We start from the raw sequence: 14,422 nt of genomic DNA, 5'->3' as shown, positions 1-14,422 counted from the left end.
TAATCTGCTCTTTTTTGGTTCTATTAATATTATAGATATTATCTATATAGTATCTATATATCTATCTATATATAGATAACAGATCTATAATATTTTATAGCTATATTATGTATTACAATATATAACATCCATTTATCTATCTAGATATAATCTCTATTATAGATATTACCATATTATCCCAGATCTAAATTAGTTGAAACTTGACAGGCCTTCATGAAATGCCCACTGTGTGCTGGGAAAAGGTAAAGAAACCAAACCAAACATTTGAGACTCCTGCATACGCAGTCAAGAATCCGGGTTCCAATACCGCCTCTGCTACTCTTGGAGTGACCCTGAGTAGAGCACCCTGAACCTCTCTGTACTAGAAGCAGGTCGGACGAGGTTTCAAAGGTCCAGTTTATCACTCCAGCTGTGACCCATGAAACAGCCCCTTTCCCCTGAGCAGCTTATGTTTGGGAACTCGTGACCATCCTAGGCTCCCCACTGCCTCCCCTCCCCCACATCCAAAGGCTACGGTTTCTTCTGTAAGCTCTGTCTCTTCCTCTCCTCCACCACCTCTGGGGCAGTCCCTGCCCCTTGGACCTGGACTACGGCAATAACTGCCTGCCTCAGTCTCTCCTCACCGGACTGCGTCTTCCATTCAGCCAACTGATCTCCCTAAGGCGCAGGGGTGGTCACGGTACCCGCTTATTCCATCAGCTTCCGCGGCTATTGCTCACCATTGTTAGGAGCGAGTGGACGATCCTGCCAGGTTTGGAATCCTTCCCACCCCGGCCCCTTCCGAGAGCTCAGTGACACCGGCCCCTCTCGGTCCCTGGGGCGGGGACGGTCTCTCCGCTGTCCCCATCCCTGGAATCCTCTCCCTCCCGCGCGGTTCTGGGCGCTCCAGCTTCCTCCAGATGCTCCCTGCCCGATGCCTTTCCTCCGACTCCCTGCGCTTTATCTCCTCCGGGGCTCCCCTGTCAGCCCCGGGAGGCTGTGAGCCCCCCAAAGGCAGAGAGCCTTTGGCCCTCTTTGTAGCCCCGATGGTTGACCCGGTGCCTGTGACCCAGCATTACTGATACTCATTGTTGGGTGCAATTACCCAATAAACACACCAGCAACGTATGGCGTGTAAATATACACACGATGCTGTCAGAACGTAGTGTAGATGAGATACCTACATGGGCATATGCGCTATATTGTGTATAACATAGCTGGCCGTATAATGGGCACAAGTAAAATAGAGTTAGTGCATCGACAGCTTGTTAAGAAATGCGCGCTGGCCGGCAGCTCATACGCCAAGAGAAGTTCCACAAAATCGCTTTGGGGGGTGGGGGGAGGGGGAAGGGAGGGGGGCTGCTATGAACAGCGGGGAGGGGGATCGGAACACGCCTTGGAGGCGGCATCGGAGGCGGGGCTTCGCTCCAGGCTCGTTTTACGGACCGCGCCGGGATGCTCGGTTCGGACGGCATCTCCGAGAACTCGAAGGGGTCCGGAATCCTTCTGGAGACCCGGATATCGAGGCTTTGAAGGCGTCTGCATTCGCACCGAGAGGCCGTGCGGGGGCCGACGCTCCTCGAGCAGGCGACGGTCCCGAGGCGCCTCGGGGCTTATTGTCCGCGTGGTTGCTGCGTGGCGAGTGGATGGCAAGGAAAGGGCGGGGGCGCTTGTCTCTGGCGGCGTTCAGCGCCCCTCCCCAGCGCCGTCGGGGCTCCAGGCTTACTGACCCCGGCCGGACCACTACCTACCCGCCTGTAGACCGCCCGGCTGCTCCTTTACCCCCCTCCCCCGGCCTGTAGACCGCCCGGCTGCCCATTTAGCGGCCCCAGCTTCCGGGCTTCTGTCCAGGCTCCCGAGCACCTTCCTTGCGGTCCCTCAGGCTCCGAAGCCCAGGTGACTCTCGGCTCCCCGGGCCCACAGCCCCTCCGTAGTCGTGCCGGTACCAGACTCTCCCTCTGTCTTCTCCACGCCCAGGCCTCTGCCTGAATTCTGGGCGTCCCCCGGACTGGGCAATCCCCCTGTCCCCAAATGGTCTCCACGGGGGACCCCGAAGCTGCCAAATGAACCTCCAGGCTCGAACTCCTCAGTGCTTTCCGTTTGCCACAGAACAAAGCCCTCAGTCTGAAATGGGACCCCTTCAGGCCCGGGGCTCAGGGCCTGCAGCCATTCTGGATAGCCCGCGCTGGGGCAGGGGAAGGAGGGACCGACAGGGTGTGACCTCCGTCCTCTCTTCTCCCAGCTTTGCGCCAGGTTGGCTCAGGGCTGCCTCCCGGACAGCTCTCCCGAGCCTCTCCCCAAATTGTTATTTTGATTCTAGTCACCACCTGCGCCGTGCTCCCAGTAGGACAGCCTGCAATTTGAGGGCAGGTGCTTGCATTTTTCTCTGGTCCCTAGCCCACAGTAGGCACTTGGCATTTCACCTGGCTCCTGGGGGCACAGTGGGTCTGCAGAGTGGCTCCCACTCCCCCATGAAGCTATGCCCACGTGACTAGTTTCACCCACTCCAGTAGACTTGGCTGACATCGCCCCCAAATTTTCCTGTGAATTCAAAGCCTTAGTCCTCCAGAGAAGTTAAGTCCTTGACTTCTCCATATTCCCCTTCCCAGCCCGCTCATTTTGGTCTCTACCTGGTGGGCTGTTAGCGTGAGGCACTCCGGGTGAAGCAACGCCCTACTCTGTGGAATGGAAGCTGGGCTTAGAAAGCAGGCCGGGACAGAGCGCGGGGTCCTCGCAGAGCCAGCCGTGGGGCAGGCAGAACTCGGCACTGTGCCCCTCCCCAGCTTAAACTTCTAAGTGATCTAGGGTGGGGTCATGGAGGCTGGTCCACTGAGCACAAAGACAAAAACCATCTCCCAGAGTGCCAGAACACAAAGGTTGTGGGGATCCCATCTGGAGCAGGATAAAGGCTTTTCAGACAGACTCGAGCTCCAGGAGAGAACGGCCAGCACAGGCGCCAAGGACGGAGAAGCCTGGGGCTTGTTTCTCATCACAAAGAACACCCCAATAGGGGATGACGCTTCAGAATATTTCTGGCTAATCCTCGAGCCGGCCAAGCAGGGTGGCCCCATCTGAGCAAGAGAGGACAGAAGGCCGGTGGCTCCCCTTCTCTGGCCAGAAGACCAATTCTTTGCTGGGACGAAGGAGCCGGCTAGAGCACGGGAAACACTCGGGGGACAACACTCCTCTGTCCTTTCTCCAATGCTGCTGCTTGCTAGAATGTTAACAACTTCTGGCGACGCGGTTTGTGAAGAATCTGCAGCAAAGGCCAGACCGGAACCTCCAAGCTGGACAGGTTCCAGGGACGGACCCGCTGCCGGGGAAACGGTCCTTAGTGGGCCCCAAACTGCACCCTCCAGGGCGAGTAACCAGACATTTCACGGCGGACCCCAAAGTGGCAGGGAGTGGGGCTCTCGGAGCTTGCGAGCACCTGTCTGGCTCTGACTTGGGAGCAGGTCCCTTCCTGCAAGTCTATACTGCAGAGAAGTTGCCAGCCTGCACAGCAACCTATCCTTCTAATCCAGGAGTTCTTAATCTCTTTTTGTATCACAGACCATTTGGCAAATTCCTGAAGTTCTGGGTCCTGTCTCAAAGTTTCTAGAAACACAAGAGATACACAGGACTGCAAAGGGAAACAATTCTATTGTAAGTTATCAATATAATTTAGCCTTCGCGGTGCACCATCCCCTCCCCCCCAACTTCATGGGTGCCAGGTTAAGGTGCCCGCTCCAGGTTCTATGTTCGATGCCCCCTGCTAGGGCAGGTATGGATGAAACCTTTGAGCTCGTACAGAGGGATACCAAGCACTGAGAGAAGGGAGTCAGAGACCACAACCACCAAGGCAACGAGGGAAGGCTTCTTATCAGGTACAACTTGGAGGGCACCCAGCGGGCCAATCACCTGTTAACCCTGACTAATCAATACAATGTCCACCTCCAGAGGCCCCTTTATAAAATGCTTCCCCTTACAGAGAAGGCAAAGACTAGATCAAAGCACTTTCTTTCACTTGTTTTCTCTTGCTTTCTTAGGGGGGAGGGCAAGATGGCTAAAAAGGAAGTGTATTTGCATGATTGTACATGTATAATGCATTACTGTATTTCTTGCTTTCTCAATGGTGGAGGAAAGGTGGATGGAGACAGGGTTTGTAGAAATAAAAATTAAATTTTGAATGAAAGATGGCGTGGGATTGTTTTAACATATCATTGGGATCCCATGGGTTGAGGACCTCAAGGTTGTTGGTGTAAAGACCTTGCCAGGAACATTCCAGTGAAGGATGTGTCCCAATTTAGAGTGAGAAGTCCCAGACTAACGCCACTCAGAATCCATCATAATATCCTTGACAGCATATGGGAACCTTCCAAAAAGGTCCACTAAGGTATCCACAGATCCCTGATCTAATAACTTCTTGCCAATCTAGAGCAGGGTAAAGGCTTTTCAGACAGACTCGTGCTCTAGGAGAGAACGGCCTGCACAGACGCCAAGGACAGAGAAGCCTGGGGTTTGTTCTCATCACAAAGAACACCCCAATAGGGGATAACACCTCAGAACATTTCTGGCTAATCCCTGAGCCGGCCAAGCAGGGTGGCCCCATCTGGGGCAAGAGAGAACAGAACGCTGGCTAGTGGCCCCCCTTCTCTGGCCAGAAGGCCGCTCTTGAAGACCAATTCATGCCTCGTTTCACAGGAACTCAGGTTTTAAATATGGAAAAATATCCAAGTACACAGTGAAGATCCAGTTAAACATTTAAAATTTATTAAACTTTTTGATCAAAATAGTTGAACAAGTATATACAATCCCATTGTATTCGTACTGAAATGTTAGGAACAAGTTGGGCCACTGCTTCCCCAGCCGGCCCCCTACCCCAGGACCTGCGAATGCATCACAAACAGGAGGTACAGGACTTAAGGCCTTCTGGGGGCGGGGGGGCTCTCTGAACAGATCTAGCCACACACAAGGTCAATGAGACACACTTTTGAAGCTCCTGCCCATGACACGGGAGGCACCAAGTCGCAGTTCGGGTTTATTCTCTCATCTCCCAGCAGTAGTTCCATAGCACCCGTCACCCAGGAACTTTTCTACCTTTAATTCGTCTTGGGATAGCCCGATTCCTCACGTCAAATATCGTACTCCGCTAACAAAATCTTTATGAATTCATACTGATGGTTTGCATAACAAATTCTAGATGCTGGCTTGAATTGCAATATGAAACTCGGCATGCAGATAACTGTACCAATATTTTATATCCCTGCCCTCCCACTCCCCCAAGTACTAAAAAGATTAAAAAAAAAAAATTGAACATCAGGTATCCCAACTGTGGCAAATCTGAGGCAGATTAAAAACCAGCTTTTTTTAGTATTGGAGCAGCAGCGACAATGGTCATTATTGGCTTTAACCGGCCGTCTCGGGCCTCCTCAGCTAGCCACCTGACGTCACACAAGCGCAACGACACAAACCCACGGCCTCGTGGGGGCGGGGGAGCATGTCACACGGCACCGTTCTGTCAATGAATGATTCAGGACAAAATCTGGTCACAGCTTCCCGTCAGGATGACTTTGCACAATTTGAAATAATACAAGAAAATAAAAAGACCGATTCGTACTTCCAGATTTAAAAACACTTTTTATAGTTTCTTATTTTTATTAAGTGGTTCCACCAGAAGGTGTGGTTAAATACAGTGGGAGAGTAAATACACGTGAAAAACCTGCTGCCGGACCCAGCTCAAGCCCTACCGAGGCACCCGATGGCAAAACCACCTAGAGCCGGACAAAGGCCGGAAAAGCAATGTTTGTCTCGTCATCAAGTGCGCCGTGTGTTCTGAAAGGCCCAGGCAGAACAGCAGAGAGAAAAGGGAAAGAACGAGAGAAAAAGAGAGAGCTTGGGTAACTTTCCTCCGGAGTGTTAGATTTTTGGTCTATAAACTGGAAAGGAAGGCTCAGACTTAAATAAATACATTTATTCTCTATAAAGGCCTTTATTGAACACTTGCTTCTGGTGGGTGTTTCCCACCTCGGGGAAGGCAGTGTGACCGCCAGAAGCCGAACCCGGCCAGCTTTTTGCCTTTGCCAATCAGGGGACGTGAATGCGCCAGTGTTCTTCACGGAGAGGACGATGGGGTCTTTTCTTTGAACAGAAAAGCTCGCGGGCTTCCCGAAGCAGGAGGAGGACGACGTCCCCGGCCGGGCCGAGTCTCTAGTTGGCTTTGTCCTGGAATATGTACAAGTTGTTGGTGGCTGCGACGGCGATGATGTTGTCCAGCGGGTGCCATGCCGTGTGGAGGATTTTCTTGTTAAAGTCCAGGCTGTCCACGCTGATCTCGTCCTTCTTCCTCTTGCCCCCGGTACACACTTTCCGGGGCTTTAAGATGGCTCGGGGTTTGCTGCTTTCTCTAGATGCTTCCAAAGTGACATCCCTCCGCATGCTTCTGTCGAACATTCTGAAGAAGTTGTTATAGGAACCGGTCATGAGAGCGCTGTTTGGGAGCAAAACAAAGGGAGAGTCCCCCAAGTCATCCGTCAGCCCAGTGAAGCCCCCCAGCCCCCTCCGGGGATTCCCCAAGGGCCCCGGCCCCCTCAGCCTGGAAATTCCAAATCAAAGCCTACAATTCTCGCGCACTAAAATCCTAGGCAGGGCGTCTGGGGGCCTGGGCGCCATTAGTGCCACAGACCAATTTTTATGTGATGTTTGGCTTCTTCAGTTGGGCAACATCCTTTATATGTACAAATCAGGCCGGGAGCTCGACACATCCTGGCTGGGGGACGTTCCCCCCAGAGCCATGGGCGGCGGTGGCGGCGGAACCCCAACAAACACTGTGGAACTTTCTAGCCTAGCAGAGGGCCTCTGGCTGCCTCCTCCCCAAAGGGACTTACCCGCTCTAGGGAGCCGGGAGGACATTGGGGAGCAGAGACCATGGGATGCAGCCACACCAAGCATGCCCCTTGGCCCCGTGGCTCACTTCGGGATGCTGGGTAGTGTCCAGGCCCTGACAGAGCTCGTGATGACCTGGACTTTCCCAAGTCAGCTCAGAGAAAGAGAAGGGCTTCTCCCCGAGGCTCCTGGAGGGTGCCCAACTCACCTGTCGGAGCCACTCCAGCAACACTCAAACTTGTCAAAGATGCAGTCATTTTCATAGAGAGAACAAAGCTTACTTCGCAGATATTCGTGAACCTGAAAAGCAGAGCAGGTCCAGGTTGGAACGTTTACTTCTCAAAGGAGAGGAGGGCTCCTGACGTCCCCCCGATTACCTGATACGTCTCCACAGGCCTCGTTTCCATGTTGAGATCCCATACTTTAACTGAAAGGTAGTCTCTCGTCATCATGTATCGACCACTGTGACTAAATTTAACATCAGATATTGAAGAAATGATTTCTGAAAAGAATGACCTACTGCTGGGATCTTCAGGTTCTTCAAAAACTGGAAATGAAAGAGCAGAGTCGTTAGAGCCCGCTTCGTGCAGCCGGCAGCCTTCAGCCCTGGTGAGCCTCCCAAGGGCTCTAGGACGAGGACGAAGGCTCCTCGAGAGGCCTTCAGCGGACACCGTCAGCAAGCGTCCTGGCCAGCCTGTCAGAGGCTTTCGGCCACTTACTGTGGGCAGGACCTGCTCCCGTCCTGGCATCCGCGCTCTGGGCAAGGAATGAAGGAGCCATGACTCTTCTCAGAGAGTCTGAGGAAGGCGGTGAAGACTCAGAGGTCCGCCCAGTGACCAGACAGATGTCCAAAGATGGGCATGGGCTGCCTGTCTGGCACCCTAAAGCATTCTGCATCTGATGGACCCGGCACAAACTAGAATTCAAGCCCGGGGCTTCTGAGCTTTTGCCCACTCGCTGCCAGGCCCCCCTCTGTACCCATCCCCGAGCTCCTTTGACCTCATCTGCTGGTGATGTCTGACTGGGATGTCAGAGACCTTGAGACCCATCACTGATTTCAGACTGCTCGAGCCAGAGGCCGACAGATTCTGGAGCTTTCCTCTCACTCGCCATTAGTGGCCTTTCAAGGTCACGAACTCGTGTGCTCCCAAAGAGCCTGGGGCCCGGCCGCCCATGGCCCGCAGCGTCCTGGACAATGTGGAACATCTGAAACAAGCCTCTCCTTGGATGGTCCCCCTGTCCCCCACTAACTAGAAGTTAGCTCTCCAACTCCAAGAACAAAGCCAGGCCCACCGAAGCACGTGTCTCCTGTTTGAGTAAACGGCTTCCCAATGGTCTGAGCAGAGACCATCCCGGAGGGGGCCCTTTTGGCGGGAGCTGATGGTGCCGCTGAGACGAGCCATTTACACTCCATTTACACTCAGTGCTCTCTTGTGGGCACAGACTAACGGCCATTTACCTCTTAGGTTCAAGTATGACCCCCAAAGAGAAGAACTTTTTTGGGGGAACAGATGACATTTGAGAACCGTCAGGCAATAATCATGTCTTGTTCTGCCCCAATGTATGTACTGTGGCTCCCTTCTATGGAAAATGGAGACCGCCTCCCTCCTGCTCCGTTACTTTTGGAAATCAAATTAGTTTAAGGAGGCAGGTTAGCCTACCAATGCCAATCACGTGCCAAGGGTGGCGTTCTCGCTGCACGTACTCCCTTTTGGTTTTCCAAAAACAGGGACCCCATCAGCTAGAGTTAAAAATCGGCTTGCTTTCTCCAGCCGGGGCTTCATCTAATTCAGTGGCGTAAAACACGCCCTTCGCACTCAGATCCCAAATGAACAGAGCACAGTCTGGCGGCTGAAAATGGTCACAAGGGAAAGGGATTCTGGTTCCTAGTCTGGTCGAGGTCACAAAGGCCCTGGAGATGGCCCCAGTTCTCAGCTATCTCTGATTGAGCACAAGCTCCTGGGCAGACGTCCTGGCTCAGTCATACCCCAGCCTTCACCCCATCATTTACACGCAAAGGGAGAGAACTATCCAACCCTACCCTAAGTCGCTGGCTCGCGCTGCACGTGTGAGAGCAGCGGGCGCTCAGAACTCCCCCAGCCTCATTCCGGCCCCCTCCCGGCTGCCGGCGCCCCCCGGGGCGGAAAGGGACTCACATTTGGAGTGCCGATCGCACAAGGCCGAGGAGCGCATGTCGCAGAGCCTGATGGTGCCTTTGCTGCTGCTGTAAACAAACACGTTACACTGATGCGGGTGGAACTCTGCAGCCGTGATCACCTCGGTCAGCTCCTCCATGTTCACGGGTTTAATGTCGACAATGTCTGCGAGCGTGGGGTCAAGGTAATCGGCTCGGGAGGTCTGTCGGGCAATGGATTGTTCGATCTGGGACCATCCACCCAGGGGAGGCAGGCTCGGGGACCACTTAGGCCACGAGGCCTATCCTTGTACCGGCGGGGGCTGGGGGCGGGCGGGGGGCTACGTGGCTGGCCTGGATGAGGGCGGGGCAGGCACCCACAGTCCAAGCTTCCCTCTGACCAGTCAGAAGAGCCATTGAGCTCAATTCGCTCCAACCTCATCTGAGCCCAAGAGAGCGAGAAATAATTACAGTTACAGCCTCCCAGGTGAAGGGGGCAGCAGGGTGGGTGCACAGGGCAGGAATGCAAGCCGGCCGGTCTGACCTCCTTTCACAAGACACTCCAGCCAAGCAAGAATGGCGGTGGAGGCAAGGGTTTGGCCCAGCAGGCCCAGACCTTAACAAAAGCCTAAGTCTCCAGAGACGCGGGGATGGTGAGGGGCGGCCCGAATTTCCCCCCTACACGGGGCCAACACGAGGCTGCTGGCTCAGGACCTTGGACCGGCAAGCTCCCTGCTCAGCCTTTCCTTCTAACTCCTGGCTTTGGGACCACGGCCGAGTCCCTGAACCTCTTGGAGGGGCAGAGAGAGCAGGGGGTGGGGAAGCCCCTCTCCCGTCCTCATGTGCCAGGACTGGTCAGAGACCCCAAGAAGGCTGCATCTGGCAGGTGCCATTTAAATTTAAGCTAAGCAGAGGAGGGCTCCTTGCCCCACGGGCCCAGGCTGTGCTGGGTGCCCGGAGGGTTGCCTGACATGACCCAGCCTCAGTTGTCTCAGAGCAAGCCCTGACTTCCAAATCCCCGGCCTGCAGTCTTCCTCTCCATGACTCGCTGTCCCAACGTGGAGCCCCCTCCTCCCACTGCCTCCGTGCCCCAGAGGCCAGCAGCCTTCACCCCTTTTTGGGCCAGACCCTCACCACGGAGACATTTCCTTCTCTGCGCCGGCATCCACAGCGTCCAGTGTGGAGCCCGGATCACGGACGAGCGGGGACAGGAGGCCAAAGAGCCCTAGGGAACATCTGAACAGCTGCGGGATGGGGGGGATGGAGGGGATGGAGGCTGGAAAGCCAGGGCTTGAATTCTGCCTCAAACTACCAGCAGCGCGGCCCTGGGCAAGTCAATTAACCTGAGGTTGTTTAGGGGTCGGGACCTCGCGGCCAGAGTTCAGTAAAGATCAAACAGTAACTGAGGTTTTGCAAATCCTAAAATCCCACGCCTGGGCCAGCCGCAACAAGTGACATCACAAGCACGGAGAGGCTGACAGAACAGCAAGGTCTTGCCGCTGCTGTTGAAAACTTCCCCAGAACACGGCAAGTCGGGGAGGAGAGCGGGGACGCACAAGATGGAGGCGGCCCCCTCGGTGTCCCTAGCTGGTACCTCGGGTTTATTTATGGCTGAGACATGGACGCTCTGTACTGCCCTCTGACAAGAGCCCCATCCCCTGAGCGCCCACCTCCTCTGTGTGGCACGGCGCTGCTGGCTCCTGCCCAAACTGCCAAGTTTGTTTGGGCCAATGGACCTCTTCTGTTCCCACCACCTCACCCCTAGGACGCTCTGGGGGAGGAGTGGCTTTCAGAACCTCTGACCTCCCCTCCCCACTCTGAGTAACCGCTTGTTACCCCGTCACCCCAAGATGTCGCATACAAGCACAGAACGGCAGCTCCTGGAAGGCAGGCCACTGCCTTCTATATCTGGGCCCTGCACTCAGCCCAGCATAAAGGGCTCCTGCCTAAGGTGAGAAAAGGCTCTGTCCTGGACTGCCCACAACATGGCAACTGATGCCGACATCTGGACCATGAGCTCCCTGACTCCAGGGAGAATCCGCGCTCGGAGCTCTTCTGTGTGCCCAGGGAGGACAGAGTGCATCCAGACACAGAAGGCCCCTGCGTCATCCAATCGGGACACAGCTGGGCAAGCCTGGCTTTGAACCTCCCTTTTGTGGTGGGGATTCTGAGCCCTGATTCACTGCGTTCCCCGTCCCCCACCCACCCCTAAAGCTCCCCCCAGATGAGGCACGAGCCGGCAAGAAGGATACTGAAGCTTCGATCGGTGATCTCCAAGTGCCACAGATTGATCCTCAGGTCGTCGGCAGAGAGGTACGTCTCATGGTCGCTGTTGACAGAAATGGAGTTGATGTGATAGGTGTGCGCATTGGCAAATATCCTTCGAGGGCTTGCTTCCACCATGAGGTCCATGGGCTTCAAGATGGGAACCTATCACGCCAAGGCAAAGACAGAGCCGCCGTCAAAGCAGTGGCCCCTCGAAAGCCACCCCGGGGACCCTGCTTTCACTGTGCAAACCAACCCTATAGGCCCCCGGGGGACGGGGAGGACACAGGATCTCCAGGGGATGAGGACATAGGCCTCTGGGAGCGAATACAGGCCCCCAAGGGATGGGGAGGACCCAGGCCCTTGGACTAAGGTTGGTACCAGCCCTGCGACCTAGCTAACTGCTGCGACATCTCCTGACTAATGCCCACACTCGTGTTGAGGGAAGGAGCTCTCAGGGCACCAGGGCCCCAGCCAGGAAACAAGCCTGGCTTTCCTGAACTTGCTGGTCCGGCCCGGAGGAGGGGAGAGTACAAGGATCTCCACCCCGTCACCCTTCAGCACCACCACCTTGGGAAACACAGACAGAACCCAGGGTAAAAAATCAGTATCAAAGCTACCACCAGAAAAACCCAGCAACAGGGCAAGAAGCAGGGGTTCTACCAGACCCGGACCCCTGGGCAGGGCACCAGTGACCCACAGAAGGATGACCCGACCCAGGGCACTGTCCAAGGTGCCATGAGCACTTCTGCAAGGCCCAAGTTCAAGCAGGGGCCGGGGGTGCAGTGATTTTCCTCCAGCAGCCAGTTGCATCTTTAGGAACTAAATGTGCACTATCTATAAGTCACTCTCACTGAGGAGACCAAGCACGTTGCCACGGATAAGGCACTTACTGTGCGCCTGGAATCATTTAAACAAGAAAGGGGAGCAGAGACCAAAGCGGCCCCCAATGGTTGGGCCAGTGGATGGGAGGTCGGGGGGTGAGAAAAGCGTGGCTGCAGCAAGATGGGGCGAGGAGGGAAGCTCTCCAGCTTCCGCCTGTGCTCCCAGATTCTTATCCTGCGAGGACTTTTGGCAGGACAGAAGCAATCCGGACCAGGACATTTATAAAGCCAAGGTGATCCGGGAGCTCTCCCGCTGCCTGGAGAAGCACAGGCTGCAAACATAAGGAAAACTTGTTTCTGGAAATGTTTATTTCTGCCCTCGTTAAGTAAAATGAAGGGTTAAAGGTGATTCTCAAGCAGAGTGATAACGTGACCGTCTCCCTTGCCTGTTTTCCTAAATACAAACACAAAGGGGTCAAAGATCCGTTTCTGCACAGGCAGATGGACAACTCTCTCTGAGGCAGCCGTGGTACAAGGCAGTGTGGCTACAGACAGGGGCTATGTGCTCCAGGCCATGCGAGGGAAAGCTCTGTCTCTGAATCTAAGGTACCCTGGGGTTGGCTTCAAAGATCAGACCCACCCGTCACTAAGGCAGCAGACCCCTGGAATCTTTCTTGGAGAAATCCAGGCTGAATAAAAGGCCTCTAACAGCCACACTTCCAGGTCAGAAACCATTCACTTCACTGGGAACTGCCCTTGGAAGCACTGATGGAGCCTGTTCAACGGAGTTAAAAGTACTGGTCCACGGAGCTGAGAGCCATCTGAACCTGACAGTGTTTTCCAGAAGCTGCAGGTTCTTAGGAAAGCCGTGTCCTGCCACTAGGACTCCAGACAATTTTCTCACTTTCAGAGACCTGATCTCCAAAGGTGGCTGCCACGACCCCTTGGTCACAGCTCAAGACCCAGGATCCTGTGACAGCCGTGCATCTGCCAATCCACTCACTGTTTTGTTAGCTTGAAGAGAAGTAAAAAGGTGGTAGCCCTTGCTGCTTCCCTCCATTGAGGATCCTGACAGCAAAAGGAGGAAGGAAAGCAAGGGAGCAGCCATGAAGCCCTTGGGGTGCGCCCCGTGGCCCTCGCTCTCACTTCAGCAATCTAAAACGTGTATTAATTCATCAGGGTCTGGGCTGAAGCTTCACTGGTTATCAAGATTTTGGGAAGGAACGTTTAACGCGCTTCACTGCTTATCAAGATTTTGGGAAGGAACGTTTAACGCAAAAAAAGATGTTTTTCAAGCACATAAACTGTACCCAATATTGGCTTCAAATGTGGAACAAAAAGACCATTTGCAGGAAACACCACCCCAGAGCCTCCTCCAGGGGGCAGCACCAACTGAAACACAAACTTCTGGGTACCCCACTCAGGATGCCTTTAAAAAAACAAAAACAAAACATCTAATGGCCCTGGTCCAGGCGGATCTCTCATCCCTTTAAAAAAGGGGGAGGAAACATTTAGGGTTAGAGTCAGAAGGATTTCCTTGGCAGGCCCTGAACTAATCCTGCTCCTCCAGGGCACTGAGCTCTGGAGTACCCGTGCTCTTTCTGCCCTTGGAGATGGCCATCGAGAGGAGCCTCAGGACCAAGGCCATTTTCTCCCTGTCCAAGTCTTCAAAGAGATTCACTATGGGAGGAGGAGCCCATCCTGGGCCCACTGTAAAAGCCCTTCTGCTTCACCGGCACATCTCTGTCGGTCTATGCCTTATAAGCCAGAGCTACCTGAGGGACTGCTGAGGCGCAGCCCACCCTGCGGGGCACCCCCGAAGAACCCTGGCTCCTAGCTGCTCTCCTACCAGCCTCCTGGAGGAGGAAATGGGTGAGGGGCTCTCCTGATACCCTGGACTTTCTTACCAATTTTTAAAGAACTTAAACGATGATACGCTGTCAACATTACAATTCTTGCGTTGTACTAGGGACTCGCTCCATATACAAATGATTCAATTAACATTAATTACTGAGACATCCAATCAAAAGTCTTGAAGGACCCAGCTCTGTAAACAGAGACTTAAGAAATTTATATTAATCTACCCAGAAATTGTATTAATTAAAATCAAAAGAAGTCTGCAGATCCTAGGAACAAGTCCTGCTTTAAGAAAAAGGTCCCAGGCAGGGCTCCTCTCGAGCAGACCACCTCGTGTGATGGAAGCTCCCTACTTTCTGAGGCAGTGTTTGTTAAATCTGCCCATCTCCTCCTCTGGGGGCCTTTTGGGATCTCTCTGGAGTTGTCCCCAAAGTAATTTGTTTTCTCCCCCAGCCTTCTGCTGTCTGCAACTGGGATCACAATGTCCTCTAGGAGGTCA

The 14,422-nt window shown here is 54.1% G+C and overlaps 1 protein-coding gene across 4 annotated transcripts in view; it reads right to left on the bottom strand.

Annotated features, from left to right (window-relative positions):
- Positions 1–4,709: 4,709 nt before the first annotated feature.
- Positions 4,710–14,422, bottom strand: part of PPP2R2D (protein phosphatase 2 regulatory subunit Bdelta) — a 35,975-nt gene continuing 26,262 nt past the window's right edge. For 3 of the 4 annotated variants that reach the window (XM_031957045.1, XM_031957046.1, XM_031957047.1), the window contains 5 exons: positions 11,230–11,407; positions 9,000–9,164; positions 7,221–7,390; positions 7,052–7,143; positions 5,961–6,448 (listed from right to left, as the gene is read on the bottom strand). In XM_031957045.1, coding sequence (XP_031812905.1) covers positions 6,169–6,448; positions 7,052–7,143; positions 7,221–7,390; positions 9,000–9,164; positions 11,230–11,407 — 885 coding nt within the window. In that variant the 3' untranslated portion in view covers positions 5,961–6,168. Of the gene's footprint in view, positions 6,449–7,051; positions 7,144–7,220; positions 7,391–8,999; positions 9,165–11,229; positions 11,408–14,422 lie in introns of all 4 variants that reach the window. The other variant, XM_031957044.1, reaches the window with a different exon arrangement.

The sequence above is a fragment of the Sarcophilus harrisii genome, chromosome 2 (assembly GCF_902635505.1).
Source record: "Sarcophilus harrisii chromosome 2, mSarHar1.11, whole genome shotgun sequence".
NCBI classification, from domain to species: domain Eukaryota; kingdom Metazoa; phylum Chordata; class Mammalia; order Dasyuromorphia; family Dasyuridae; genus Sarcophilus; species Sarcophilus harrisii.
The sequence above is the reverse complement of the archived record's forward strand: the minus strand, read 5'-3'. Positions and strand labels throughout refer to the sequence as shown.